This window comes from Myiozetetes cayanensis, unplaced genomic scaffold, assembly GCF_022539395.1.
Source record: "Myiozetetes cayanensis isolate MyiCay16 unplaced genomic scaffold, myiCay2020 scf1, whole genome shotgun sequence".
Lineage (NCBI taxonomy): Eukaryota > Metazoa > Chordata > Aves > Passeriformes > Tyrannidae > Myiozetetes > Myiozetetes cayanensis.
Window position 1 is genome coordinate 122,388,564 of NW_026086604.1, and position 16,862 is coordinate 122,405,425.

Below are 16,862 nucleotides of genomic sequence, written 5' to 3' on the forward strand. Positions count from 1 at the left end.
TTCTTGCAGTATCTGACAGTATTTTCTTTAACAATCACGAGACTTAATGCCATACTCCAAATTTTCCCTAAAAGCCTCTCCTCAGGTTCTATCATCTGGCATCACTACAGATGTGTCTATAAGTCTTCTATAAGATTATCTTGTTGCTGAGCCATTTTATTCATCTGGACATTAATTATTATGATAACACACTTATTTTCCATATTTCTGTATGATTCAGTATTTAAGTATGCAGGCTTTCAACAAAAAAAAGGCAAATTTTTTTTAGTACTGCTGAAAGAATGATTTGACTGATGTATATGCATAACTGCAAAAAGCTTCTATTCTGAGAATGCTTGAAGGATGTAAAAAACAGGAGATAATTTCAACAGAAAATGGAAAAATTCTTTATGAGTTAGTTTAAGATTAGAAAAATAATTGAAAGACCTAGCACAAAATATTTCAAATAATTAAACTAAAACTAGAGATAAATATACTATTACCTAGATTAATTCTAAGTTAATTAGTCATCAGAAAAACCTCATTGATCTTTAATGAACAATTGAAAATGGTTACATTCTTATTTAAACAGGTAGTGAGAGATTGATTCTAATTGTCGGAAAGGGACACTTTATCTTGAGCAGCCACCTGATATTTTTAAACACCTGTCAATTAGTTTGAAGAAAAAAGGGAGGATTGCTCACTTTTTAGTTGCTAGAGTATCAGATTCTATGTTACAAATATTAGAACAAGAAAGCAGAAAGGTCTAACACTGGTCCTTTTGGAAGTGCAATAAATGAGTGGCTTAAATACAGTAGTGCTTTTTCTGAACTTTTTACTTTTTTACAGGTCCAGACTTGCTGATTTCTCATGGTTTGGTCAAGCAAAAGCCCTTTCTTCCTCTTGTTCCTTTCCTAGAAGGATTCATAGGAGTCCTTCACTGTCTTGCTGATGGTTTCGATCTCGAAGAGGAGAACAGAAGCCTGCATGGCTGAGCTATGAGATCACCACTTAGAGCTGATCCCTAGAGCTGATCTTATCCTTATGCATTAGAAATATTGTGTCTTCCATGGTGGACTTGACTTGATTTCATCAGTTCTGGTTTGAGGAAGGGCTCAGACACTCAATAACACAGTACCTTTGTGGAAACTGTCAAGCCAAAGCTATTGCTCTGTCTGGGGAATGTACTGGCTAGGAATGCAGCTTGGCTTTTAGTGCAAGAGCATTGGTAATGTAGCTTGATCACTGAGTTGAAGTAGAAAAAGGTGTCTAATGTGTAGGCAGCAATCAAAACATAAACAACAAAAAATTTGGGGGATTGAATGTAAATGAAAGGTCTTGATGAACAATTGGTTGGAGAGGAAAATTGGTCAGTGGCTGTTTAAGCAGCCTGATGGAGGTCTAGAAGGGAGCATCATTCAGATGTCTTGTGGGGAGAATTCCTTTTTGATTGTCTATTAGGAAGCATTACCAGTTTTATAGAGCTGCTCTTTCCCAAAGGTTTTTGCAGACATCAGTGCTCATCTGCTTCCCTTCTTGATAGACAGATATTTCCTTCATTTCATAGGAAAAGAGGCTGTAACAAAAGGGACAGGCACTGACTGAGCACTGCAGGTAACAAATAGGTGCAGCCATGAGTGAGACTGACAGAGCAGTCCTTAAGCAAATAAACTAGTGAACTGTAAGCTTAACTGAGGGTGATTATGCTAATTAATTGAGCAATTAATGGCCATTAAATCCAAGGGGCTTACAGTCTTACGTATATGCTGTTCTGCTGTTTACTTATCAGCTGTAACTATCTGCTATTCAATTTTTGCTTACATTAATTTCACTGTGTTGTAATTTGACCAGTGAAGTCCATTTAAGAAATATTTTCATAACTTTAAAAGGTAGAACTGGAGAAAATTGTTGAACAATGTCAATATAAGGGCTTCAAACCAGCTGTGCAACCTGTCCAGAACAGAAACATAGACTTTTGACCAAGTAAATCTATGAAAAGATCATCAATATGTATAGGCAAAAAATGGCAGATATGAATAATTACTAATTAGTTACTAAACAGTATCATAAGCCACATGCTAATGTAATGTGATTTCAGTGGTATTTAAGAGGCAGCTGATATTAAATACAATTCTGGCCTATATCAATGTATAATGTAACTTTACATATGTGTTCTCTTTAACTTCAGAGAGTTGCACTGGGAATGACTATGGCTCTGCAATTCAAAATCAAATCCATATTATAACGATCAGCCTACTGTCTGATGGAAGAAACAAATCTTTCTAGAAAATGCATAGGATGTACATACTTTTTATATCTGCTTTAATTTCTTTGTACTTATATTTATATACATACAAACGCACACTTCTATGAGTGGTATCTTTCAATAGTAAAATACTCTCTACTTTCATAATTAAGGTATTTGTACTGATCAGTAAATTTCTCCTCAAGATGGGAAGATGGGGAGCATTAGTGCATGCTTTCACCTTTTTTATAGTTTGAAATCCAGAGAAAAAATTCCTTTTTGAACATTTTTAGTTTTTAGGCAATCACTACCTGTACTGCCAAGGCTTATTGAAAGCAGCTGGATGCCTGCCTCTGTCCTCCCCCTTTCTTGTAACTGCTGCCAGAACAGGTAGTCAGAAACGGAAAGTAGAGAAATATTTGAGCATCTGTGCTCTCTCTCTCTCAGGAAAACATCTGTGGCTTCCATAGGAAGCACTCATTTTTTCCCATCAGCCAAGACTCTCGATACCCTTGGGTCTGGTTCTGGCACAGCAAGCCAAGTAGGATGCAGTTTATGGCTTAAAACTTACGAGAGAAATCGTTCAGGCAATCCCATCCCTGGCAGAACATTGAGAGAAATTCCCCAGGCTGCAAGCCACATATGGGTCTCTGACCTTTTATTAGCACACCATGGGAGAGGTTAACAATTGTTGAGACTTCAGTCCTCCCTTTGACATACAAATACAACAATACGAAGTAGCCTTTCCAAGAGAAGCATATTTAGGGCACAACATGCTTTTTAATCCAGGGTTCAACATAGGGGAAAAAAAGAAAAAACCAAAAAAACCCAACCTAAAAACTTAGAATAAGAAAAGGATATATTGCTGATACTGAAACCTAAATTGGTATTTTTTCCAGCATTCTGCCATTTTTAAAAATATAGTGATTTGTGAGGGTTTTTTAAAACCAATCTAATCATAAGATGGAAAATAATTCTCACACCATTTTTAGTTCTCCATGTGGTCAGTTCCATGAGTTATGGAGCTAAGATTGCTCAATAGCTGGAGTGAAATAAAAAATGCATGCAATGATGTGATTTTTAAGGATGTCTGTTGTGTTTATCCAAGTACATAAATGTTGAGATATTAAAAAAAAAAAAAAAAAAAGTATGGATTCAGAATTATGGATATGAGGCTTGTCAGAGAAAAAACACAGAAGGCTAAATCTAAGTCTTTTTGAAAGGTCTTTTTCTTCTCAACATTACTGTAGTGAATAAACTGTCTTGGATTTTAGTAAAACAGGAATTGGAAAGTAACTCTTCTTTGGGGAAACAGCATAATTACTTGTTTTGCAGCTAAGAAGTTGTAGACTAAATGTCTTGCTCTGTGCTACCTAATCTGGGACAAAGAATGAAGATTGAATAGCCCAGCATCCCAGGCTTTTACCATAACTACTCAATTACTCTTTCAGTCTTAAAGGCAAATGATTTTGACTGTACAGTCCCATAGCTTTAGTGTAGAGTATGCTGAGTGTAAAATGGGAGTGAACTAGCTCATGCTTCTGCCACCAGCCTTTACAGCTATTCTCTGAAGAACCAATGCAAGCTGATCTAAAATGTAATAGTCCTATGACTACTCTGATGGGAAGCAGGTTCAACCCTGTCCACTGCCAGAAACTGAATTAAAAATAAAGAAACATCATATTCTGCTTTTCGTACTTCTACTAAGGTAAAAACCACATCTGATACTGAATCAGAAAAGTGTTATGCAAGGTTGGTGATTGCAAAAAGATAATTGCTGAGTTATGGTTGCTTCATGTGCTAAGCAGTCACATCTTTATTAACCACTGTTGGGGAATTAGGCCTTAGCGAAAGTTAGTTAGAGGTGAAGAGTGCTTTTGCATTCGTTGTGAATAAACAAAAATACCCAGATAGTGGAGAGCCTGCACTGAAGAAAGATCAAGTACAGCTACACCAGAAACACATGCCTGTCTAACCATTTACACAGCAACTTCCTTACATAACTGATTCCAGTGCTATATCATCCCTATAGCCATCCATTATATAATGAAAGTTTTAGTTGGAAAATGTTTCCATTACCCTGAGCACTAGCTTATCATCTTTTCTTTTTATATTAGTCTTTTACGTGGCAGAATATTCATCTTCTTCCCCTTCTGAGTGCTTTTTTGTTTTTTGTTTGTTAGTTTTCTCAAGAATGCACAGCAGAATTGCTTCAAGCTTTCCTACAGGCCAGCTTTTCTAAACTTTTTATAATTCTTGTAGTCTACTTCATTACTCTATCCAGCTTATCTATGTTTTCCTTAAAGACTTCACCAACTTTCAGTAGGCTGGATCTACACCTGTGAGCTACATGAAATGCTTCTGTTAATGTCTTCCACATTGATACTGAGATCTTTTTGTATCAGCACTGTTTGGTTGAGGCATGTTTTGTTTACAAACTCCTCTAACTCTCCAATTTTTTTTTTATGTACTCTTCCTTAATGATTTTTCCTCATGGCATATTTGGTTTCTCTTAAGTCTAGTATCTTCCATTTCTATTAAATCACACATTTTCTTCAGCATTTCCAGATTTTTAAAAATCTAGTGTAAAAACTCCCATTTTTCAGGAAAAGAGAGATTTTTTTTTTTTTTGTATTTTAGAAATGTTATGATATCCATGCCTGATTTTTTATCTAAATTATTATTATCTCTCATTTTGTGATATAATCATTGATTCTTCTTTCATGGATGTCTCTTCTTCCACTTAGTTCTGTACTCTCCATAAAAAAGTTTAATTTAGACCATAGTCCCCTAGTTTTTCTACTAAAAAGTCACGTAGATCACTTGCATTATTTTTTTTTCTCTAACCTAATTAAATTATACAATTACATTGGCTTGACATAATGAGTTGGAATATGAGTGATTTAGCCCATCTGTGGTTAATGTCAATAACAACTTCTTTCATATAATTGAAAGATGATGAGTTTTGGGAACAAATGGGAGTTTCCTCAGACAAGAATAGAAACAACAAGCACATAGGAAGAGTGTCTTGAGAGCAGGGAAGAGAGACACTAACAGCCAGGAGATCTACTTTTCCATGTAAAGGGATGGGCAGAGGGCTTGATTGAACTCAGCACATTTTTCTTCTCCGTGAACTTAAAAACAGTCACAGTTTGCTGCCTTTGGCCTCAAAAGAGGGTTGGTCAACAGGATGGGTGTGTTCTGTCTATCTTTGACTTGGACATGTGTCTTCTATGGCAAGATTTTTCCTTTATGTTATAAATGAATATTAACCTGTTTCCTTCATTCAGAGTAGGGTGGGTTTTTTTGTTGGTTGGTTTGGTTTGATTTTTTTTTAATGCTGAGAACAGCTTTCCATATTCTCCATTTTTAATTAAAGGATTCATTTCTCCTTCTAACATGTTAGGTGTAATAGCAGTCTTCATCCTGGATGACTTGATCTTCCCCTGTCTGTCTTGAATGCTGTTCTGGTGTTTGTTCACTCTACTAGAAATCCTGTCTACTTGTCACTCAATTGTTCTATCCCTCTCTGCACGATCTTAATCCTTTCTTTCACATTTGCTGTTAGTCACAGTAGCCAGCTTTTCCCCATCACTTCTCTTCAACATCTGCAGCAAAGTTTTTCCCGTCAGTGATCTAATGTCTGTGGGTTATAATTAAAGGCTGGGATTACTTTTTTAATATTTTTTCCCCACACACAATGGAAAATTTTCCCCTTTGGAGCTCCAAGCTAGTCAACTTTCTCTCAAGAGGATATTTAATATACCAGTGAGTGGAGATCACTTTGCAGCCATCTTTGCCAGAGCTCTCCAGGCTGACAGACCAGTCTTGGTTCTGTTCATCACCTGCCTGCTTATGCACTATAGCCACACTCTGAAATGAAGGTATCCATGTAGAAACAAAGATTATTTTATGTCTGCTAATGATGGAGAGATTGGACACTGACTTACCTAAAATTTCTCCTGCAATTTCAGTATATGATTGTATTAAAGTGACATAAAAAATGAAAGGATTGAAGAGATTGAATTATCTCTGTAGAAGATTATCTGGGGAATGTTACACAGCCAGGTACTATCCAGTCCAAATTCTGAAATATTATGTTTAGCAATTTTTCCTCTGTGTTCAAACTACAATTTTTTTTCCTGTAGTTTTAATTTTTCTGTATTTTCAAGCAAGGATGAAGGCATAAAGGAGAGCTCCCTCCTGCATGCATCCTTTAAATGAATTTGCCCTCACAGGATAAGCAGTCTGGTACCCAAACTTTTCTTAAAACCACGACCATATAAAAAGCATACCCTTACTCTTATATATATGCCCAGACTTTCTCACCTAGAATATTGGATTTAAAAGCATTCGATTCTTTAAGCCTAGGAGAACAATATAAATTTGATAAAATCTTAAGATCTGTGCAGTGAACTATCAGTTCAAGTGACATGAGCTGCTGCTTTTTTTTTTTTTTGAATGAGGGAGATTTAACTGCTATTTACATATAAGTTAAATAGTATCTGGTAAAGTGAAATACTTCCTTGCAGATGACTGGCTTACCCTCCAACTTGTGTTTGAGCTAGAAGTGATGCAGTGGGGTGTATGCAACTATGCTACAGCTGCTGACAGGCATAAAGTAAATGAGATGTTTCATCTCAGTGGGTACATTTCCTGTTTAAATGTTTAAGAAAATAAACTCAACAGCTTTAGCCAAACTGAGACAGGGCTATCTCAAATATTTCATTTTTGCAATGAACATCTATTAATAACTCTTTCAATCTCATTTGGCCTAAGCCTGCAAAAGATTAAACTGGTATGTTTACAGATTGAGTAAATTTTGTCATCTTGTTTTGTCATCAGTTTTGTTAGCTTTTCTGATAGCTTTATTTTTAACTGTTGATTGATAATATAATAATTGAGAAAATTCCCATGGCTGTTGTTTCTCGAATTTGGGGGGAAATGGAGGCTGAAAAATTACATAACATTTGAAATAAAAAGGTAACATTCAAAATTAAGTTCTTCAAAACTGTTGGTCTTTGAACTTGTTTTTCAGAACTATGGTGTCAGAAATGAAACTAAAGCAATATGAAAGAAACTTTAAAATACTGTTGTGCTCTAGAATGTGTAACAAAGTGTAAGCTTTGTTTGCAGGTTTTATGACATTTTTAGTGATAATAATAATTTATAACCACTATTTTTTAGAAATTATTTGCAAAAGAATGAAACAGACTTAGTTCAGAAGTTATTTTTAAGTGTGCATTGAACACATAAGAAGAATTTTTCTGTTTAACATGTTTTTACTTTGAGGACAACTTGAAATAGATAAACATTTTAGAATGAGTTAGAAATTTATAGATGGAATTAGATAACACTGTGGAAAGTATTATCAGATGTTTCAATGAAATATTTTAAGACAGATTTTGTCTTAAAGAGATGCAGAGAGTTTATATATATGTTAATGAGTACGATGTTGATACCATCTCCAGCTTGCATTAGCTCATCATGAGGTGAATTAACATGTTTTGGAGTTCCAATTCACATGACTGACAGCAAAGCTTCCCACTTTAGTGGTTTTTTTTGTCTTTTGGGGAATGAGGTAAAACCTTCCTAATCCTAGTGCTTAGGTTGTGGATTATTCTGTGACTCGAGAGAAAAGGTATTTCATAGGTAACAGTTCAGTAGGATACATTTATCTCCACAAGTGATTTGAGAGGCTGGCTTCTCCTGAGTGAAGGACATGATGCCAGATAACATGGTGAATGCACATAAGCCATTTTAGGTCTAAATATAACTGCAGTATCACTGCCTGTGTAAAAATCCCCACGTATTTAACTGAGGAATGTGACTTACTAGCTTGTGTGCAATGCCAGGAAAGACAGAGTCAACCTAGTGCTGTGCTGAGATTTAGCAGCTTATGTGCTTGCTAGCTCAGGCATCTCTGCAGTGCACTTGATTTCATAGTGGGGATGTGTCCAGCTGTGAAAGCAACTGAGAAATAGATATCCTTCCTCAAGATCTTTCTTTCTCTTTCCTGCATAGGTAATATAAGCCTTTTAAGGTATGGGAGCTTTTGCAGCCTATGTTTTCATGTGTTATCTAGCTTTAGAGTCTCAGACCATATTTTAATAAAAGGAGGAATGTTTAAAACATTTAACAGAATAAAAGGGAGAGGTATATATCTGTTTCTTAATATTTTCTTAGTTTTTGTTTGTAATTAAGTATAACTAGGGAAGTATATCATAGAAACAAGAAACCATTCTGTGAGTGAACTAATAATATGTTTTGTGGGTGTAGAAGATACTTGGCTTAATCCTGTATGGGCCAACAAGTTCTTAATCACAGAATCATAGAATAGTTAGGGTTGGAAGGGACCACTGGAGATCATCTGGTTCCATCCTCCCTGAAATGAGCAGGAACATCAAATACACGCCTTGTTCTGGGTCAGGAGAATGCTGAATCTGTGAGACATGCTGCACTGATAATCTGAATGCATGTCATGAATCCTTATGGAGATTTTCCAGACATCCTGCTACTTCTACAGAAATCTTGGACGAAAGCTGTGAAGCCACTTTTGTCATAGTTGTCCCTGTTCTCATGTATCCACAGTTTCTTCACCAAAAAAAAGAGAAAAATTGTCCTCCTACTTTCTTCGACATATATTTCCAAGTATATGGGAGTCATCACACAGAGAAGGAACTGTACTGTTTCTCGGTTTCCATTTCCAGGGATGATTATTATTATTATTATTATTATTATTGCAACTTTTTTGCTAATGCAATCTTGTTGATCTGTGCACTGTACAAGATTAGTGATTTTTGCATCTGCTGTTAATGTCATGACATTTCTCTACAAGACTGTTCATCTTGAAACATTGCACTGAGGATGAAGATCCATACATTTGTTACCCAAATCCTGACTTTCAGAAATAGTCAACCTCTTTCCCTACTTCTGTGAAATACATTTTCTATCTCCTCTGTGTATTTTAGCACCTGTAACAGTCCTCTGTAGAGAAATGGGTAAACAATAGTATTAGTGAAAAATGCATCCTTTGGGTACTTGAGAAATCTGAAATAGTTTTTTTCAACCATTTTGTTATCAATATTAGTATTTTTTTAAACTGTTGTATCAGTTAATGATATCCAGCTTTACCAGGAAAGGACAGTGACATTATCCAGACACAGCCTTCTCAGACAAAGTCTAAAAATTACTCTATCATTACTATTGATAGTATGAAAAGATGTCTGGTGCCTTTGAAGAAGCCATGTACAGATTGTTATATAAAGAATTTAAAAAGAGCCTTAATGGTGTTTGATTTGAAGCATCAGTTAAACATTTCTCATATCACATTGACAATTCTCAGCATCACATTGTGAGGACTAATCATTTATCATATTTGCCAGTACCAGGTCTACTTTATGATGTGAACAGCCAACCTAATGAAGTACGTGAATGTGCTGATCTTCCTGAGCTCTCTCCAGAGCCAGGAATGCATTCCCCAGCACTCAGATGTTCAGAGAATTCAGTGTCATGAACATGCCCAATCACGTGGTGGTGTACCCCAGAAAGAGCAAATTTGTTGAACAGTTGCAGGCTGTCTCTGCAGTAAAATTTGAAGTGAACATGCCTGGGCAGAATCTGACAAAGGTCAGAAAATCTTTGAATGATTTAGGAAAGTATCTGAAGTGTTGTGGTTCAAATCTCTTCCCCCTCCTTAAAGCAGGAATATCTTTGGACATTTGACTACATTTTTAGACCAGCGTCTAAAACCTTCTAATTCTATCAAGATGAAATCTGCAAGAAGAAAGACACTATGTCTAAGCATCTCAGATATACAAAGATGTTGTAAAAGAGAAAATGGCAGAGAACAACATTAGTGTTCAGCAACAAAGCTAATCATGCAGAAGTGGGTGCCTGAATTTAGCTAATGATTTTAAACTACTTTACAGCCTAATAAACTTCGATTGCTCCAGTGGGAATTTCCTTTGAAGAGCAGACTCAGTCCTGCAGTCAATCCATTAGTTAAGCTATCTTTGATCTTGTGAATAATATTATTTGCATTTCTGTAGGCTTATTCAGAGAGAGAACATGGGCTGGTATGGAAATAGACTGTATGAAAGGAAGAAATGTAAATATTTGTAAGAGGATGGAACTCTTCCAGAAGTCTAAAGGACATTCTATAAGTTATCTGTAGTTACTTTAACAGGTAAATGTAACAAATGTTTATATTAAGAGACAAAAAGTTTGCATTTATCTTGGCTGAATATATGGCTGCAAGAAATTCTGCTTTTAGGCCTGTTCCATATATAGCTGTTGTCCACAGTAATTTTTAATTTGAAGACAGAAGGGAAACTATTGTTCTTATGTAATATTGTTTGAGGGAGAACTTTTCTCAGTATGAAAAAGAGAAAGGTATACTATTTTAATTCTCTCTTTTTATTTCAACACTGGCTGAATTAGGAAGCTGATATGTGAATATTTTTATCAAGGGACAAATGTTAATGGGTTTGGAGAACACAATAAGGAATGAGAATTTCTGTGACAATAATTTAGAAAGTGAAAAAAAAAAAAAGAACACAAAACCAAACAACCAAGTAAAAAACCAACTGTTAGAGTGTGAGAGTGTTGGACAGAAAATACAAAATACCTGCACATACGATTCAGGAAATATGTTTTCCTGAGGGCATTAGAAAAATACTGGTCAACTATAGTTCAGCTTGTCTGGTGGAATGCTCTTTGCTGTTTCCTGCTGCCCACACTATTGTCTGCTCAGACTTCTGGCACATATCATCTCAGCTTTCCATTGCTGACATCACCTGGTCGCACTATTCATTCACGTGGGTTAATCTTAGTAACTCCAAAATATGTAGCAGCAATCAAAAGAAACTGAACTCCAACCTACACAGCAAGTTTCTGCTTGGTAGCCCCGTACAGCTGGCTGTGTTCAGGGTAGGCCGGTGTTACAGCGGTACAGCCAGCCAGCATTGCTGTCATGCAAGGGAAGATGTGGCCCCTTAATTTTTTATCCCGATGTTTGGGTTTTTCTTAAACCCCCATCCCCCACAACCTTGCAGCATTATTGTTTCCTGAATACATTGCTTCCACGAGTACTGGCAGTCCTGACATTGATAGGCAGTGAATCAATACTTTTATGGAATCGTGAAGCCGAAATGGTTCTGCAGATCCGCAATGTGCAGTATGTGGTTTTCCATTTTGGATGTAATAACAGCAATTTGAAATACTCTCCCACAAGCATCGATTGCCTGCTTTAGGAAGTTCACAATAGGGACTTTAATTAGGAAAGAAGAAACTACATCATTCCATTTAAAAAGGAAAAATTCACACAAGATTTTTTCTTTCCTTCAGTTTTGGGCTATAATTGCAATAACTGTCTTTAGCTGAGGACATTTCCTGGGGCTTAATGGCCCATGGCTTTGCTTCTTCAGGTGATCATCATCATCTCCCAACAGTCATTAATCCCCTGCAAATGCTCTGCACCTCAGTCATTAAATGTGCTTAAACGTGCTTTTTCTGAAAATGAAATACTTCTATATTTAATGCATCTTCCAGGAATAGGAGTGATCTTTCTGAGGTGACGAATGAAAGAAATTTAGTAACGTGTCAAAGAAGTACTAATTATGACAAGTGGATAAGTTCTGTTTCTGGAGATAGCACAACAAAGAATTTTTCCACAGTAAGAGCATGTTATGTGTAAGTCATCATTTTGTTATGTCACGATTCACACTCATCCCAACTGCATAACAGCCAAATCAGAAATACAGGTAGTTATTTGTAGTTAGATTTTTTTTGCAGAGTGTCTCAGTATAAAAATAAAGCATCTCACAAAACACGGATAGTGCGTGCCTGCAGCACTGTTTAGAAAAAAAGTTTCCATTCCCTAACTGTAAAAATAGAGCTGTGCAGTTTTACAAGGTGTTTGTGATAATTCAAGAAAAAAAGAAAAGTTAAATCTTTCCTACCTAAGGTCTGAAACTCTTAGAAATAAATCTTCTGGTGAGCATTTTATGTGTCTCTTACAAATAACTTCTCAAGTACAGCACCAACTGCATCATCAGATTTTTAAACACAGTAGACTGCCTACTCTTACTCAAGTAGAATTAAAGCCTTCAATGAAAGTAACTGAAAGGAATTTGTCTTGAGTGAATGAGAATTGGTTTTTATTTTTTTTTTTATTTGAATTCTACGTACTGATACAGTGTGTTGTTTTCATCCTGTGCTACTAAGAATTCATAGCTGTCCCAGATTGTGAGAGGGATCAGACCTGATCTCATCGCATTGCCTTCACTGAGTGAAAAATTAGTACCTTTTAGGTATTTATGGTAATTTATTGTTAATGTTGGACATTGTGATCTCATGTACCTCAGTGAGTGACTATGGAGATTTCTGAAAACAGAAATAGAATTTTGGGCATGCATTGTTAAATGTTGAATGTTAAATGATGTTATTTGTAAAATTGGAACTCTCTTAGTCAATACCTTTTGATTGCAGATTAACCAGAAAAAAGAATTAGTATAACCTGATTTCACAATTCCTTTTCAAAATTTTCTTCGAACAAACAAAAAAATCACACAAACAAAATATCTTTCTGTATAAATGGAACTCACAGTAAAAAATTTCATTTACTTCAGTAACCAATAACAATTGCCTTAATTTTGCAATTTTCTGACTTAGAATATTTTTTCTGTGTGAAAGTCAAAGGGTTCTTTCAGAAAATTTTAAATACAAAATGACACATACCAACATATGCATACACATTTTATCTTGCTCTCCTTCTTGTTTTTTGGACAGAGCTTTACCTGATTTCGACTTCACTCTGGAATTATTCCTACTCATCCTAAAGCAGTTTTCAGCAAATAAACTAGTGAAAAAAAGTTCCTACATCACTCATTGAGTTCACTGACTAAGAAAAAATAAAATTGCACAGAGCCAAGGACAAGACAAAAAGTATTGCACCTTTAAGTTGTTTCCAATCTACTTTATATCTCATCATAAATAGCAGGCTGGAGAATAAGCACTGATCTATTGTACCGCAGCTAGAACATTTCTTTTGCCATAGATTCTGTTTAAGGTTACTTTTGTTATTTGTACCCTATCATGTAACTTACAGTGTCAGCATTCTTCAGACCATTTGTCAAAATTCAACAGGAATGCACACGAGAAGGAGTCAGAGAAAAAAGAAAGCTTTTTTCCGTGAATTTTTTTTCTGTGAAATTTTTTCACTTTCCTAAAGTGCACTTATTAGTATGCCTAGAATTTTTGTATAATTTCTCTACTTAGGAGTTCTCTGTTTTCACCCATTCATTATATTTACAGATAAGTAGAATTAAAGAAAGAAAAACAAAACACAAAAACTTATATAATGTTTCTCATTTTAAATTCTGTGTTGTAGGTCTTGTTTTCCGTCTGTGCTGCATTCTGGGGAATCCAAATCATGAAGAGGATCACTTCATTCAAAGATAAACATCACTGATAGAGCAGATCTATCTCTTTAATTATGGAAACAGCACTTTAGAATAACGCTCTAAGTTCCTTGGAATTGTTCAACCATGAATCTTACTGAATTGCAATCAGTTCACTTACGATAGGAGAGGTTTGTGATTTGGTAAGAATGTTTGAAAGCTTCTTTAGAGGAACTTCTTCATTTTTATTTGATTTTTTAAAGAAATGTTTAATTTCTCCATAATTTAAATAAAATGTTCATTCACAACATGGATTTTTTACATTCGTAGGATTGCAAATTCTTAGAAACCATGTAAAACTAATTTCATCTTTGCAGTGATTTTGTTCGTAATCATATGTGAAAAGTATTTTTCACAAGAGGAATTATTAAAATCATATTTGTTGTAACCTGGTATAAAGTGACTGACTGTCTTCCTATTTAGGCTAAGTATAAACATATGTGAGTGTCGGTTTTTCTGTAATGATTGAATTACACCAGAATCTCCCTGTCATGCCCAATTCAGTGTTCATAACATACAACTACATGAGGATGAGTAGTCGAGGCAAGAAAATGATTAAAAACAGCATGATAAAATAACTTGAACTAGTATGAGTTGAAACATCTTAAATAAAATTGGCTGAGGTATGTGTTGTATAATGCAGACATGCAGTTTAGGGTGAATTATTTATGGAGTACACCTATGTTGCCAACTTTAGATACTGATCAAGCCAGAATTTACACGTGGGTATCCCACTGACTAATGTTACTCACGTGACAAAATATTTGCAAGGATGGGCTCTTAATTCCTGGTAATTTCCTGCCTGGGTTATGTCCGGGGAGATGCACGTCTTGTCTTTCAGGAGCTGTTGGAAAGACGGTTTGTACTAAGATAGGAAAATTAAATACAAATGGTAAAGGGAGTCTCCAAACAGCAGGACTGGCAAAAATACTGGATCTAGTTTGTTTTTCTTTCCTCACACTCATCCAAAAATTTTTTTTTGGCCCCAAGCCTTTTAGAAGTGCTCAAAGTCAAGTAGCTAAAAAATGGAGGCTGTCTTGCATGCTTCAAAGTAGTAATAATACGTGGTAGTAATAATACTCAAAATGAGTTTAAGTCTGTGTTGGGTTTTTTTCCCCATTTAATTTTCCTTTAAAATGTTAATGACAACATAACAGACATCTCAGATTTAGACAGACAGCCTAATTTTAATTAACCCATATTTTCAGTCTCTAGCTGTAACAGATGCCACTGTCTACATAATTGGATGTTTCCAGTGAATTTTCAGAAACACAATAATGTTATATAAATAAAATTGCTACAATGTGTGGTATTAGTATCATCTTAATTTTGTCATAGAATCATCAAAATCCTTGGGTTGAAAAGGACCTTAAAGATAGATTATTTAATAGAATATTTAATAAAATAATAGAACCTGATTCCAGAAGTACAACACAGTCTACAAACTTCTTTTGTGATTCCATAAGTTAGCATGCCTATATTTTCCAATTTTGTAATGGTGACATCAACCTCACAGGAATATTTTGAGGTCAGTTTAATATAATGACTTAAGTAACCTAACGAAGAGTCATATTGAAGTCAGTTGCCTTATCAAAAAAAGTCCTTCAAAGAGACAGGAACAGAAATAAAAAATTAACATTTTCTGCATTTAAAAATTGGCAGTCTTAGAGGGACAACAATGAAGAACTGAGTAAAATTAAATTAATTTCAAAGCTATCCTTATGAGTGTCATGTATTTACATGAAGTAATGAAAGGAATGTAATTTCAAAGACAAATATGTGTCTGATGAAGGCAACCTAGTCATTAAAGCAAAGGCCAAATAAATTTCCACTTTTCCAAGGGTTTTTAAATCCTGATTTCCTATTTCCAAGGACTTGCCATTGTGTATAGGTTGTTTGAAAGAGAGGAGCAACATTCTTCATTACATACTTACCAACAGGGTCTAAGAATGCCTCCTCTGGCTGAAGGCTTCAACAGACTCCTGGTGGGTGTTGGAGATTCATGTGCTTTACAGTAACATACCCAGGGTATGTATAAGCAATCTTTTGGATACAGACTGGAAGCTAGGATTTGCCCTTCTTGGAGAAGAGAATTTCAAGGACAAGCTCATAGAAACACCCTTGACTGCATCATTCTTTCCAGTAGCTATGTGGTGTGTAGCTACAGTCCTGTCAACTTGCTTGTCACCAATTTTTCAAAATATAAACTATTTCATATTTTAGGCATCTGACACCACTACTGGATCTAGTTCATACCGTCTTTATATCCGCTGCATAGAGGGAAATAATCCTCTGAAAGGTCTCTGGGTTTAAGTAATCAAGAGACTCTGGAGACTAATTGGCCACTGAATTGAATTATGTGCAGTTAACATACATCATACAGTACCTAATTGATCTAATCAATGGTCTACATCATACCCTAATTGAACTAATTTAATGCAAACAGTCTTCATTGCTAGCACATATGGGTGATATTTTGGTAAGCCACTTATTCCTCTCACTTTTTTAATATTCCATTGTTGTGTGATTGAACAATTGTATGCGATTGAGTGAAATCAGGTGAATTATGCGAGGAAATTAGTGAACAAAATATTTATGCAGAACTAATAAAGTTTGTGCGAGTAACTATCGTTCTTTTAGAAAACCACTCTTTCACATCTCTGGAAAGAAAAATATTCTGCAGACTAACAGTCTAGCCTTGCATGTCCAAGTGAGAAACTTCATAAATAGCATTTGTAATTTGCACTATTGCATAAGACTTCCTTTTGGTCTTGTTTGTCATTCAACTTCCCAGGGACACACCTTAGGAGAAAAGTGTAGATAAACAAAACTTTTTTTGTCAGGATTGTGAAAAAAATTACTTTCCCTGCTCTTACCAGCTGTTGTAGTGTCACATCTCTGCACATGGCCTTTCCCGGACCATGTACACAGCAATATCAAGTTACTGGAAACCCAGAAGTAAGCAGCTGAATCCTGAGTCACTTGGGATCTGACCCTACACCATTCAAGTCATTGAAAACTTGCTGCTGACCTCAGGATCAGAGCATTCCCTGTATCAAAACAAGAATGATGCAATATTTACTGCAACTCAAGATTCGGTGCAGTGCATTGATTAAAAAGTAACAGAATTGCATAATTACTTATTCCTGAAAGTAGCTAACATTGTATCCCTTGTG

General features: G+C 35.5%; 1 protein-coding gene across 3 annotated transcripts in view; it reads left to right on the plus strand.

The window, feature by feature from the left end:
* Positions 1 to 14,993, plus strand: part of AGMO (alkylglycerol monooxygenase) — a 184,338-nt gene extending 169,345 nt beyond the window's left edge. Inside the window, exon 14 of one of the 3 annotated variants that reach the window (XR_007630955.1) lies at positions 13,617 to 13,758. Coding sequence is in view for 1 of the 3 variants with exons in the window: in XM_050332749.1 (XP_050188706.1) it covers positions 13,617 to 13,697 (81 nt within the window). In the remaining 2 variants the exon portion in view is untranslated. Of the gene's footprint in view, positions 1 to 13,616 lie in introns of all 3 variants that reach the window. The other 2 variants (XM_050332749.1, XM_050332758.1) reach the window with 2 other exon arrangements.
* Positions 14,994 to 16,862: the final 1,869 nt, after the last annotated feature.